At 42.4% G+C, this 15,052-nt stretch overlaps 1 protein-coding gene across 4 annotated transcripts in view; it reads right to left on the reverse strand.

Moving 5' to 3' along the window:
• Window positions 1-15,052, reverse strand: part of ptprub (protein tyrosine phosphatase receptor type Ub) — a 182,428-nt gene that overhangs the window by 69,934 nt on the left and 97,442 nt on the right. For all 4 annotated transcript variants that reach the window (XM_030394026.1, XM_030394025.1, XM_030394024.1 and 1 more), the window contains exons 4-6: window positions 8,651-8,732; window positions 5,208-5,323; window positions 352-526 (exon numbers count right to left, since the gene is read on the reverse strand). In XM_030394026.1, the coding sequence (XP_030249886.1) occupies window positions 352-526; window positions 5,208-5,323; window positions 8,651-8,732 (373 nt within the window). The remainder of the gene's footprint in view (window positions 1-351; window positions 527-5,207; window positions 5,324-8,650; window positions 8,733-15,052) is intronic.

The raw sequence follows: 15,052 nt of genomic DNA on the forward strand, positions 1-15,052 counted from the left end.
GTATTCGCCGCCAAAGAGCCTCCATGTGCGTCGAGCACCGCACAATTTGCGATGAAGGAATTTTATGGGAATCAATTTGAAATAGGTGTCTATGATTTCCACCATTGTGAACAAATGATGTCCTACGGGTAATTTGAAATGTTCATAATAGTGGCTCTCACTGCATGTTATGATCGGTTCATTTTAAATCCTCATCTGAAGTCACAGGCGGTAATCTGCTGTGACCAAGAAGAGAACAAAATCGTGTTATCATGAAAAAAAAAACAGCGGGAAGACTCATGGTTGAGATGAAAGAAACAGAAAGACACAAAAAGAAGGAACAAAAAGAGACAAACTGAAGAGAGTGTTTACCTTTGACGACGAGTTCAGCAAAGTTTGAAACCCCGGAGCCCCTCTGGGACTGAGTGACGCAGCGGTAAAGGTCCTGATCCGTCCGCTGGACGCTGTCTAGCTGGAAGGATACCACAAAGCGCCGGTGACTCAGGTGCTTGACAGACGCCGTTGTTAAAATGTCGCCGTTGTGTCTCTGAAAAGCAAGAAAAAGGACAGGGTCAGAGAAAACAGAGCGGGTCATCATGTCCCCCCAACCCTCTCTCATACACAAACATACAGGTACATGTCATCTCATACAGGGTATCATGTGTTGTAGCTGCACACACAGACAGGCTACAGGCTAGGTTATTGGAAGAGAAGCAGTAAAGGCCAATACAGAGTATCAGGCAGGCTACCAAACCCTGCACCCCATACCCACACTGATACAATTCTGTATAGTCCCTTCAATAGATCCTACCTGTCTTGTGAGTGCCCACATGTTTAAAAGTTCATATCCCCTCAGTTTGTTATGCTGATTTTAACAGCCACACAAGACGTAACTGTTTTTACAGGCTGAGTAGAGCTCGGCTTATCTAGTAACTAACCTTCACTATATGTATAAAATTAGCATAGCGCCCCATTAACTTATGGGCCCTCTGAGCAGCCCTCTTTTGAAAAAATTTCCTAAAAAAGTTTTGAATCAAATTTGGATAATTAAAAGACCTGTAAAAATTTTGTTTTAGAGAGAAATTTGGACCAAAATAAGGATTCCATTGGACCAGTTCTCCTGTATGTATTCCCTTGTATAAGCAACTGTGTTTGCAGTTATGGTGAATATTTATATTTAGTCAGCTGAAAAATATATTTGTATTGTTCCAAAAGTTGAAGTGTATTCGTGTCTTTTGTTTTCCCCCATTTTTCTGCTCACCTGGGTTCCTGTGCTCCTCCCCAGCCTGACTTTACCCCCACACCTGTCTCACATCAGCCTCATTAGCAGTGAGCTATTCACGGTGTCTCTCCATCTGCACCTCACCGCCTTGTTAGTTTCGTTTGTATTTTAGCCCGTGTTGTTCCCTCACTCTTTCCTGGTCACGTCAGTCTTGTTTTTCATCCACCTGTCTTCTGTGCCCCTGCGCCTGTTTCCCGGTCCTCATGTGCTCCCTGTGTTCCTGATTTGTTCTTCGTGATTTTCTGGTTTGACCTGAGTTTGTGTTTCTCTTTAGTTTCTCCCTCTGACTGTCCTTGGCCCTGTCTAACTTGCTTTTGGGGATTTTGGTTTTCAGACATCAGCTTGCGGTTTGTTTTCAACCTTCATGCCTCTGTGTGTCTGCATTTAGGTCCTTTTGTGTAATTGCGGTACCTTCTTGACATTAACAAAATTGATCAGAGTACACAGATAACATGTCTAATGTATAGCCTCAACAACTTCATTGATTTTTGTAAATACAGCATATACTTCTTCTGAATACGATGCCAGCAACACGTTTCACACCTGTGGAAAAATGCCTGTTTTGGAACATACTACATGTAAACATTGGTAACAGATAATTATCATGTATCATGATTGGGCGTGAAAGGAGGTATCCTTGAAAGGCTCAGGATGGATGAAGTTTGGCCCTTTCCAAAAACACATGTACGTATGTATGAAGAATATCACTCCACTGGCTCAGGAGCACGTTGTCGGTCAAACACATGTGTTCTGTGTCTATTTATGTTTTACACAACGCCACAACTTTTTTTGGAACCAGGGTTGTAGTTATTTCATAAGTTGTGTATAATCATGTATATTCTATTAAAAAAACATTCACGTTTACACACCAGCCAACCTCCCCCTTAACACACACACACACACACACACACACACACACACACACACAAACCCTCATTATTTATTACCTATTGTAAACCCTGTCTGCGGTTATTGCCCAGTGAACTCCCGGGACACTAAGCAAATAATGTAACAAAAACACACTTAAATTATTGCTATCTGGGTCAGTCCTTATTAGAGCAATGTGATTAAAATCAAGGATTGTCCAATTGTGTGCAATTTAATTAAAAAGGCAAAACCATCTCTCTGATTTAATCACACAATATGACAATCAGACATGCTTTAATAAAAATAAATGAAATCTTGTTAAAATAATAGTGATTAAGGGGGTAATACATGTCATGAGTGTCGTCCCTTAATGGAGCCCATCTACAACCTCAGTCGTCCTCGGTGAGCGATGTTATTGAACCAAAACATTAAACTGTTCAGCAGTTAGGGACAGAGAGGCAGATGGGCTTTAATGCATTGAGGTTTAATCAGTTTAGTAAACAGGATAATGGATGAAGAATGGCGTTCTCACTTTCGGTCCAGAGAAAAAAAAAGGGAAGTGGAAGGATTTGGCTGTGAGACATTAGTGTAAAGTGGAGGATCTCAAAAGCAAAAACACAACGTAAACAAAAGTGAGTTGGGGCAGGAAGTGAGAAACGGAGGGAAAAAGTAATAGAAAGAAAGAACAGATTAGAGCGAGAGTGAGATCCAAATGAATGTTGTATGATGCACCTCGCTGTTGCACCGTGAGAGGCATTTCTCACATTGTTCCACACCATTAAAAACCACAAGCATCCGTCAAGTCCACGTACTCTCGCCAAAACACATTGAATCTGACATTTTTTCTCATGTTTTCGGGCCATTCTCTTTGTGCGAAACGGTGGACAAGAATCCTGATACTCGTCTTTTTGATCTGCCCCGTTTTAACAGAATCCAAAGCACGAGAGCATGCTGGGATTAACAAGGAGACTTTCGGGTTGGGTTTGGCCATTTCAACTGCTGCTTTACTTTTGATTAAGGCCTTCAAAAACCCACAGACCACACAAACCTCGGGTCAAGCCTTTTGCAAACAAACACATAAACACAACACCGCTGATTGGGGTTGGGCAGGCAACGACTCTTGTGACCGCAAGGAAAGGAGAAAAAAATCTTAATAATACACTTCTGTATCCTCACTGTATCTATTGTATTTCTTTTTCACTACCAAGCCTGTGGATCACAGAAAGGAGGCAAAGGAAATCAGGATAAATCAAATAAACATGAGATCACTTCATGTTACGTAAACAATCTGGCTGTGGCTAATTGGCGACGAAACGACAAAACGATCTGTTAATCTGGCAGGCGTGTGCATCCTAGGCTGTGCCACAGCTGGTATGGCAGACACAATGAACACAAAAGGGCACAACAACAGAAAACAACATCGATTTGAGTTCATATGAAGAAAGACAGAAGGGAAGTGCGGACAAAAAATGGTGAAGAGGACTGTAAAAGGTAGAGGAGAGGCAGGGAAGAGCATTCCAGTGGCCTGGAGATCTCATTACAGCTGGCGCCTGTGTGCTTTATGCCAGCTAATTACCCAAAGCATTTGTCTTCATCCTTGTGTTGTGACCAAATGAGTGGTTTGATAAAGCGTCCAGAGAGGTGGGGACGAGGACGCTTCAATTACATAAATCACACATTTCCCAGGGTCAAACAATACAGTAGGTTTGCCTAAGGTCAACCATGATTAACACTGGCTGCAGTGGGACAGGGGATATTGGCAAAAGCAGTGAATGTGTGGCCATGTGGTAATTGCAGTGTGAGATGAAAAAAGAGGGAGCCCTACAGCACGATGGTGTTTGGTGCTTTAATCAAGGCTACGTAAAGAGGAGCATTTTAAGAGCGCAGCGTTATTCCCACCAGAGGTATGGACTGTATGGCTCGTCTGACCTTCACAGAGTAAGCTATTCAAGATGAAAAGACAGATATCTAAAACACAGCACACGATCTGAATAAAAACAGGGTGCAGGGAGGAAAGCAGCGAACACTACAATCCAAAAAGCAATGCATCTTTTCAAAGGCAGTGAAGTGAGGAGGCACCAAGGCCATCAGTGCATTAGGAAAATGTCTACAATCTTAATTTAGGTACAAACAAGTCTGGGAAACATAATGATTCAGATATGGAGAGGAAACCTGGCTGCAATGGTCAACTAGGGTAATGGATCATAACATAATCAAATAACAATAAAAAGACACAAAACAACTACAAATAGAAATACAGTTCATACAAAGAGAGACAAAACAATTTCAAAGAAGGCTAAACGAGAACAAAGACATGCAAAATGAAAATAAAGAGTAGCAAAATGCCATAAAGCGATACAAACTAACTACTTACGAGACTCTGAAATCCCACAAATTACTGTAATCAACTACAAAGACATGCCAAATGACCACAAAGACACAAAACGCAACAAAGAGACTCAAAAGAACCACAAAGTAACGCAAAACAACTACAAAGACCTGCAAAAAAACAGTAAAAACTTCTACAAAAACACAAATCTTCATACATAAGTTGCCAAAACAACTCCAAAGAGTCGTAATCGACCCCAAAGACACGCAAAACACAAAGAGTGGCAGAACACTACAAAGGGACACAAAACCACTACTAATAAACTCTACGAGACTACAAAAAATCATTAATAACTAAAAAATGAAGCAGAACGACCACAAAGAGACAAAGTGTGACCACAGAGAGATACGTAACTACTGCAAAGAGATGTAAAAAACACAATGAGTTGGAAAAAAGGATGTAAAAGAGGCACAAACATGTGATGCCACTTTGTATCTCTTTCAGTCTGGGTTCATTGCTCCTTTATAGGAGGGATGAGGGTTCATTTACATGTCGGGCCCATTGTCTCATAATCTGTCCATCACCTGAGGTACCTCAAAAATTTGAATAATTGTGTGACATCTATGAAACCCAGTTCTCCTTTTGCACTCTTGATTGTCTTTGGAAGTAAAAAGTACAACAAACTCACACACATCGGAAACAGTCCGGCAGGTTCCTTTAGCTTTAAACTCCGCCTGATAAACCACTCACCTCCAACAGGAACTTCTCAGCCTCAGACGCCCTTCCAGCAGCAACACACTGGAAAGTGGCATTTTGCCCAGCGTTGACCTCCTCATCTCCTAGCCTGGAGAAGTGCGGCGCCTTATCTGAAGAGACAGACAGAGAGAGGAACACAGTGAGATCAAAAGACTCCATTACAATTCAGACACTCACAATGTCAGTCAAGGCACATTTTTATCAAGGCCTCTGTTGTTTTGTCACATCCAATCAACAGGAATATCAGGCATTTCTGCTGAAGACAACAACTCGTTTGGCCCGATATTTGCTCAGAATTAATTCAATGTCATTGGGACATTCATCAACGACATAAAGCAGGAGCAGATTTCTCAGCTAACAGTTTGAAGCAGCACTTAAGTCGAGAATTGATTTTGTGCTCTATTCACTGTTCTTCGTTTGTGCTATGATTGCACTGATGTATGACTTAAAGTCCCACTCCTGTCAAAAATGTGTTTTTCTTCCTTTTCAAAAAGTCTGAATGTTTGAGCTTCACTGAGCAGAATGATGTATGTGCAGGTTGACCCTAGAAGGCTGTTTTCACATTCATTGCTCACAGTATAAATTTCCTCTGTGCTGATTGAAAGTCAGATTGTAAGAGGCGGGCCTGAGAGCATGATTTGTGTCATCATCGTTAACAGTTTGGAAGCCAATCCTGGTCCAATATTCAGTGAAGGTGTGATGTGGAAGCTTGAAGCCTTGAGTGCACATACACTGGGAATCAAATGAAGAACTAGTGTGTCCCTTAAGAGCTACCGTAAGCCAAAGGTTGTCGGCGATTGTAGGCAAACCCAAGCCAGAGTTACCTTGTTGGCAACAGTGTTTCTTCTCTGCATCCACTTATTTACATTTTTGTAGCTTAGCCTCCTTAATAAGCTACATTTGTTTCAAGCTTCTGAGGCTGAACACAGTGAAGTTATGGAAATAACCCTGACACCGCCCTGGTGGACTCAGGGGGAATGTGGTGCCCCCATGTTTGAGACAAAAAGCAACGAGGGACCTTTTGGATGCCCCTATGGTAGATAAAACATGATAAAGTGCCCTCTGGGTTGCCTTTTCAGCTGCTCTCTCTTTCGCATAAATCTATCACAACTTTCTGCACGCTGGTGCTCCCCCATCATACAGCTAATTCTTTTTATTACTGAGTTGGCAACTGCGACACAGGGATGTATGTCGGTGGCGGAGGTTTTCTCTGCTGGGTGATATAGCTGGGTCAGAATGACAGGGAAAGAGCGGTGGCTACAGTGGTGACAACAATGGCAATACTTTGACGTATTTTATGTTGTATCTCCTTCATCTTCGATCAATTCATTTATTTCTTACATACAAATTGCAGCTGCCAAGATGAAACAAGAAAAACAGACGTTTCCGTGGCAGCTGAGAAGTCATTGCAGCCATCAAAATAAAACTCAGCCGGAATAAAAAGTTCTAAAATGTATGATAAGACAAAGTCTGTATACGTTTTTAAACGTATGTGCTGAGCGGGTCACTCGGCACCCATCACCATATAACTTTCCAACATACAGTTTTAAGGAAATCTATAGATGAGAAGAATGTGGGAGTGAATCTGTGGAAGAAAAAAGCCACAGAGTAAGATCAATCCTCCACATTTTGACTAATAATTCCCCAGCACACTGTGCAAAGCTGCCAGTGAGTCAGTGTGTGGGAGTAGCCCTCTCACCCAACTCCATGATTAACAATAGAGCGCTGAACACCAGACCCCTGCAGAGCCAAATCACTGGGTAAACGCCGACTGCACTGCCGGGAAATGGGTAAGGACACGCCCACAAGTCACTCCGGATGATTGACAGGAGGAGACAGTGGGAGCAACAGTGAGGCTGAAACATCAGGGAGAAGCAAATGTTTGGGTCTCAAACAGCTCCTGCTCGGGTTTTGCAAGGCGATGTGCTGGTATGTCTCATGGGGGCGGGACGATGATGATGTGATGATTCTTGTTTGTGCGGTAGAGTAAGGGGAGAGTGCTCACATCTGCACCCCACAGGTGGCCATGTTTCCTATGAGTGACTCTCCCTCCTAAGGTTAATTCATAATTCATGCCGGGAGAGCCAAACATAAACAAACACCAGAATGAGTGTGGATGTGAGAGAAAAAAAACCCTGACGGTTGGCAAGAGCGCTGGTGTTGAACAGCTAAATGTGTCAGATCTTATCCTCAGGACTCTTTAGCGTGATACATTTTTCATTGGAGTGCAACACTGGTTTCAGAGTCAAAGACTAAAGCTCAGGAGAATAAAACAGAAATGTCAACCACGCTTTACCCCGAATTCCACAAAAAGGAACTTGTTGAGCTTTCATTTCTATTTCATTTTTTTCCACCATGCGACACTTCCCTTCGGGTTCTCACTCATTCTTTCATCGCACTGGTGGCTGCCAAGTAATCCAGGCTGGCGACGTGCCACATCATAAGGCATGCTCAGGTCTTGATGAGAGTCTTAATTATTTAATGGCCACAGTGGGAGCATTCAGAAGATGCCATCTGCTGTCTCGGGGAGAAACAGGGTGACTGACTGGGTGCTATGCATGCAGTATGGGTACGGGCCGATCTCACAGCCGGCGTTCATTTAGTAAAATCACTGGTGGTATCCTCTGTAAGTTGACGTGTATCTCTGCACACGGCTGTGATAACAATAGGGGATACATAAATATTAACAGGGATATGACACTGAATCCCCCACGAGAGAGAAGTATCCTTCAAGCTTGTGTCAGTTACATAAGTCACTTAAAGCAGTGTGAGCCGTGAGTGTTAAATGTGCCGTGAGTCCTTGTGTTCAGCAGTAGGCCGTACAGGGAGGGCTGCGAGTGACACTGAGAGACTTTGTCCAGGTATTAAGCTCTGGGGCTTAGTGAATATGTTTTACACACAGTCCTCGGGGGCTGACAACGAGCCGAACCGCTGGCCTCGCTGACACAGAAAGCCCTCCGCTGCAGGGAGCCATCGGTTTTAGAGACCCACCCTGAAAAGAAGGCATTTTCATAAAAGCTTTGAAACACAGTACGCTGTACAAAGTGACTTATGACAAAAAGCGACACCGCACTCCCAGTCATGCCAGAGAACATGAAAGGGTGGAAGTCTTCAGAGAGAGAAAGCAAGATTTTTACTGATTAACAAATAGATTTGGCTGTCAAACAAGGCTGGAGGCAGAACAGCAGGTGTGTTTTCAGGTGGAATGGAGCACTGGCATTTGGGTGTAGGAGTATCTTAACAGCAGTGCTGCTGTCGCAGGATGCCTCGGGACAACCTGCAGTACTAACACAAAAGGTCGATCAGCCATTACTCTTCCCCTCATCCTATTTATGTTTCATGCTGCTTTGAAATACATTTTGCCACCCATACCACTAAAGCTCCTTTTCCTCCAGCACACTCTATAATTGCAATTCATTGACAGAAGTGGCACTTACAGCAGGGATAGTTGAGCACCATGATGTCATCTATGGCAATGTATCCTCGCCGCTCCCTGGATACTGTTGCTTCGATCAGTACCTGCAAAAAATGAAATGAAGTGAATACATCAGGAACTGACTTATTTCACAGCCGCACACTTGTGGCTAACCTCGTCCTCTCAAAGGTTTAAGTGTGAGAGCAATTCTGAGGGCTGTGTGAATTCAACTGCTCGTGTACCCCTTCTGGTGACAGAGGCATTACGTACAAACAGCCCCATCCCCACATCGCTGCACATCTGCTGACCCGAAACAAAAAACGGCAGACAATGAGAGAAATAAGAGGAAGACAGAAGCATAAAAATAGAGCAATGGATAAGTTTTTACCCAGTCCGCAGGGCCAGTAGAAATAATAGCTTTATCAAGAGGCGCACAATGTGTCGCCTGAATCATGAGCCCCATTCTACATTCAGGGCGCAGGCTGCTGCAAAAAGCCATAACGGCAGATAATGCAGCTCGCGCAGGGCCACGAGACTCAAGGGAGGACAAAAAAGCTCCATACCATCCCGTAGAACAATAAGGTGGATGAGCAGCGGGCCCTCATGAAACCCAATCAATATCAAATCACCATCCTCAGTAATAGTGAGAGAGTTATGAGACACAGGGGTGATGTTTGTTTTTGCGGCACCAAGGACAGTCGTCCATCCACGCGCTTGATCGAAGGCCAGCTTTGAGTTATTGTTTCTCATAATCCTCTCACCAAATGATTACAACATGGCTCCCATCACTAGGTCTTGATTTTTTTACAGAGGCCGCTGCGCACTTACACACACACACACACGTTCAAACTATGTCCTATATCCTTCAAGCTACTTTAAATGAGTGTGATGTCTGTGTTTACACGCTGAAATGGGTTATGCAAGATTGGAGCTTATTCTTCTCAAAGTCAGATAGCTGAATTAAGTGAGGTTAAACCACATCACACACTTTTTTTCTTTAATTAAGTTTTCAAACTCTACTGAGGAAAACCTTGAGTAGCAGGAAGATCCAAAAAAAAAGCCGGTGAGCAAACACTGGGGCTGAACATTTAGTTGTATAAAGCATCACAACTCACTCGGTGGCCAAGTTGCAATGTAGGTAATGTAGGCAGCAGAAGGAAGAATGCGTGGAATAAAAAAGTTGATGTCCCTGGTTCTGCTGCACCGACTATGATCCGACAGTGTTACATTGTTTTCAATACCTGGCACCTGCATTACCCACAATGCAACATAGCTAACACGCAGCTCCCACCGGAGCCACAAAAGGCTTTAAACTACTTTTTTCATATAAACAGTAGTTCTCCCCTGCAAACACACTTAAATGTGTGAAATTGGTGGAGTTAGACAGGTCACGGTCGCTTCTCCTGCATGCTATGATTGAACTGCTCATATGAAAATGTACCAGATCTGTGAAATGATCCTTCTGTTCCAGTGCAAACAAAAACAACCCTCTTTTGTTTGAACATGGAAGTTCATTCTCCCACACTGGAGACAGCAGTTTGACGAAAAAAATCTTAAACCTTCATCTCACGTTCCGCCTCAGTTATTTTTAATTATCTGTCAAGGGATGACGATGTAGCTGAAAACCGGACCTTTTTCCACAAGATACTTTGTGGTTATTGATTGACTGATTGATTGCAAGCAGATCTAACGGTTTTATCTGAAGGGGAGTTTTTTATGTTTCCAACATAAAAAGGTTTAAAAAGTCGGCTTTAATGTAAAGTTCAGGATACTCACTTAGAGGAATATCAAGTTGATTCTTCAGGAGAAAAAGCCAAACTTTTCAATGAATCATTTGTATGATTTCATCACATCAGACAGGTTTTAATACCTTCTAACTACTGATTTTTTGTTGTGCAGCAGCACGGTGACACAGGGTTAGCAACTGAAAGTTTTGATGAAAGGTACCAATATCTGATTTTATGTGCTGGTACTTAACAAAACCTAATTTTGTGGATTTTTTTTCTCAAAACCCTTCTTTCTTTTGGTATCAAACTGTTGATTAAACACATCGCTCAAGACTGAAGTGTCACGCAGAAAGTTTTGAAGGTCGACACTCGGACCAACAAGTCGCCCAAATTATCAACACTGCCACAATCCGCTTGTGTTTGAACACCCAATTTAAGAGCCACAGCAACATCTCCTGGACCTCTGGCCCAAATTCCGGCTTTCCACAGTCAGCGGGACACTGATAGTCCAGCTCCCTGGACTTGGGAAAGGGAGTCGTGTGATTACAGCCACAATTGGCGTGACAACAGCCCCGGCCATGCACGACCCCTAAAGGCACCATCACCGACACATCATGATGGGATGTGAGGAGATTGGGGTCAGCTAAAAAACTCCTGACAGAATGAGACACAGAAAAGCCAGGTGTGGGGCGAGAAAAGAGGGGGAGGCTCAAAAGCTGACAGGAGGAGAGGTGAAATAGAGAGCAGGAGGAAAAGGTCCTGGCTGCTGGGTCTCGGTACTGGAGAGTGACCCGGCTCTGTTTAAAGTTGGCTCCTCTCCTCTGGCTCGGAGAGGAAATCTGAAGCTGGTCTGCCTTTGCCAGAGTTAATTGTCTTGTTTGTTTCCAGACACCGCAGATGCCGCCGCATTCTTAAAAGGGATACCAACATTTCCTGTTTCCATCACTCCCACTTTTCTGTCCTACTTCAGGTGGTCTTTTTTCTTTAAGGCAGGGTCCTCTTCTCTCATTTCACTCATTCTCTCTTTCAATTAGTCATTGTCTGTCTTTATTTCTTTCGCAGTCCATCTCCCCCTCCTGTCGTCTGCCCTCTCTTCTATTGTGCACCCGCGTAAACATCCAACATTATCAGCAATGAGCTCAAGTTCCACCTATTAGGCAGCTTCCAAAGCTGCAGAAAGTCCTCCGGGGTCCATACTCTCCACTTGTGTTTCACAATCTACATTTTTCATCAAAATTTGTAAATATCATATTTCTTTGCTGTTCTATTTTGTGTGGCCAATCCATACATGTCACGCCAATCCTCCCGGGTCTAAGTCCAGTCTTTCATTGCCCTCTCCCGGTTTTCCTCCCGAAGTCACAATTCTCCTGTATTTTTCCAGGTTTTGACACATTTTTGGCATCCTTTTTTTCCCTTTTTAGTTTATTGCGACCTGTTTCTGTCACTACACAGGGTGCTGCCCATTGTACTGTTGTACCTCGTCCTACATAATGATTGGGAGAAGAACAGAGTGAAGGAGAATAGAAAGAAATACTTCGACACATTCTGGAAAAAAAAAAAAACATTCCTGTTGCTTTTGGAAAGTTTTAAAGAAAACCAGCATGCTTCTTCCAAATTCTTGCCATGTCAATCACAGGGGGTCTCACGGACTTCAGTCACCATGAGGCTGTCAATCACAAGGCAGTAGCGTGCACAGACTTTCTAAGAATGAATGAATGAAAACGGATGAACATTAGTTTGTGCCAGATATTAAAAGGCCTTTTTTTTTTTCCTGTGAATAAAAAAAAAATGTTGCTGCAGCGTACTAATTACTTTGTTATTTTTGTTCTTCTTCGGGAAACAAAGTCTCTGAAACTCACATCTTACTGGGGGAAGACCACCAGTCCCCTGCTTTGGTGCTTCTCCCTATGATTGAGGTTTTAAGGTCGACAAGTATCGGCCTGTTGTCTTCCACATCTCCATGGTGGAGAGGAGGACTTATGGCTCAGGTAACGTTTGGGACGAACAGAGATTTTTTGTATGTATGTAAAATTGTCTTCTCATGCTGCTACTACAGTTCCTAACACTGTCTACCCAGAATATGACCCAAAGGGTGCAGTAAACTCATTATCGAAGGGGGACGCACTCCATGTTCTCCTTGATTATGCTACATGAGGCATTAACCAGTGAATTGCAGTTTAAGAATCATAATGCCGCATGTTTACAGTAAATAGCCAAAAAGGAATTGAAGTACTTCGAGCCACTGTGTAGAACCTGTGTGTTGTGCTGAAAGCCTGTCATTTTTGTTATTGGACTCCATAAAAGCATGGTGAGTTTTTTTTTTTTTTTAGGGTATCGTGTGCTGTACGCCCGCAAGGCAAATTGGGATCAGTGATTCTGGGCCATATAAATAAAATATGGTTCGGTTCACATGATTAAAGAACAATAACCGTCAATATTGTGCAGTGAATTAGCTGGGCGAGCACACACTGGCATGTTGTTAGGCTTAACAGCAAAATTAGCTAAAAACACTGATTAGGCCTAATGGTAAACAAGGCAGAGGAAAAAAATGTCTTGAAAGTCTAATTAAAGGTGTTATTACTCTCTGCCAAGCTAAAGCACTCAATAGGAGATTGATTACTGAGTAATCCTCAGTCTTCTTAGCCATTAGGTTAGGAGGTTATTAGGAAGGAGACGTTCAGAGCATTTGTTTCAATAAACAACCTTCCCAGGTTTTATTGAGAGCCACTTTCCTGGAGAAACTTTCCATATGCCTGAACTTTATAGTAATGAATTGCCACTTCCAGCAGATAAAAATGCAGGAATCATCTTCTGGAGAACAAATTAAAAGTGTGACACGCAGTGATTTATGACCGATATAAAATGCGCATTAGGAGAACATATTACATTACCCTGTAATATTGGCTTTTAGAGGCAATTGTAATGTATACAAATCAAGAGACGATTTATTTGGCCCTTTAAACCAGATTTTACCTTCTCCACTCCAGTCGGGAGACACCATTAGACACACGGGGCTTTCACTCACCATTAGACACAGTCATAGATAAATAACACCTCAGACAGTCACAGACAAAAGGTCACGTGCAGACGTAAATCTCTTCAGGTGGAAAATGCCAAAGGATAACTGTCTGTGCCTAAGAATATGGCGCAAACGTTAGGAATCTCAATACATTCTGCACAGTATTTCACAAAAGCCTTTTCCATTGCCACAGGCTCAGGACTCTCTGCAGGCTGCAGCACGGAAAGTAGCAGATAATATCAGACAAAGCTGAGACATGAGGATTCTCATTTACAAGTCTTTAATGTGCCTCCTACTGTTTTGTTTTATTCCTTAGTCTGCATCACGGGAAAAGCCAATGAAGCATAGCTGGGTTTGAGCATATCTGCACATCTAGTACTTTTCAAGGAATTAAAGTTTGTCTTTAAGAATTTCGGGGAATGCTTATAATGCTTATTCACGAACCTGAGAACCCGAGACTGAGATAAGGCGATCATCAGTATTCTCCTGTTGAGTTCAGAGCTGGTAAGCACAGTTAAACTGAACATAAAGACGAGAAGCAGGGGAACACAGCTAAGCATGGTTCCGCTCAACTCCACAAAGTCACTAAAATAGTCCTGCACATAACCAACGTAAAGCCTGAACTTTTAAACAAACGAGATACAAGGCTACGAGGGTTAGTAGGGTTAGTGTTACTGGACGGATTAAATAACCGAAATGTAAAATATTACTGAATGAGCTGTAAAGGTGCTAATCTGCAGATGTTTTGACAAAGAGAAAGATAACCCTTTAGCCCTGATTCCAGTTTTATTATGGCAAGGTAAGCTAACATCTCTAGGCTCTCCTCTCACGTCCAGTGTTGAGTCTAAGCTAGGCTAACCACATCCTGAAATATGAGGTGGATTTTGATCTTCTCATGACACTCTTGAAAAGAGAATTACATTTATCATCACACCTTTAACCAGTGATGGAATGTAACTAAGTGCATTTACTCCAGTGCTAGATCAAGTATGTCCATTTTCTGCAACATTATCATTCCACTCCACTACATTTTGGAGGTAAATGTACTTTTTACTCCACTACAGCTATTTAATAACTTTAGCTACTAGTTACTTTTCTAGATTACACGCTGCATCGGAGCCAAAGCTGATAATCGGTCAACCCACAGGACATGTAAATATATGTATCATTTACCTTTACATGTACTTTTGATTCTTAAGTACATTTAGTATCAGATAATTTAAGATATTTATGCTAGTAATATTTATATTGGGTGACTTTTACTTTTAGCAAAGTAACATTTTCATTAAATATCTTTACTTTTACTCAGGTAGGACTTTTGGGTACATTATACAACACTGCCCTTTAACACATGATTCACATGTCATCAGCCCATTGAGAGCTGCTAGGTTGCTGCAATCAATCCTACTGACCAATGGGGTAGTGAAGAAAGTCCTTCCTTGTGTCAAAACACTGAGAGAGATAGGGAACGAAATCCACAGTCCTGAGACTAATATGAGGCGTCCACAGTCGCAGTGTTTTGTTGTTTAATTTGTCTTCATTATCGATGGCAGGCAAACTTTTCCTGGGATTCTATAGGTTTGTTGACATTATGTAGGTTTGAGATCTACAGAGCGAACAACTATTAGGGCAATCACACCCACTCAGTTTGAATTATGTACACTGCTAATGCCTGATA

The sequence above is a fragment of the Sparus aurata genome, chromosome 17 (assembly GCF_900880675.1).
Source record: "Sparus aurata chromosome 17, fSpaAur1.1, whole genome shotgun sequence".
NCBI classification, from domain to species: Eukaryota; Metazoa; Chordata; class Actinopteri; order Spariformes; family Sparidae; genus Sparus; species Sparus aurata.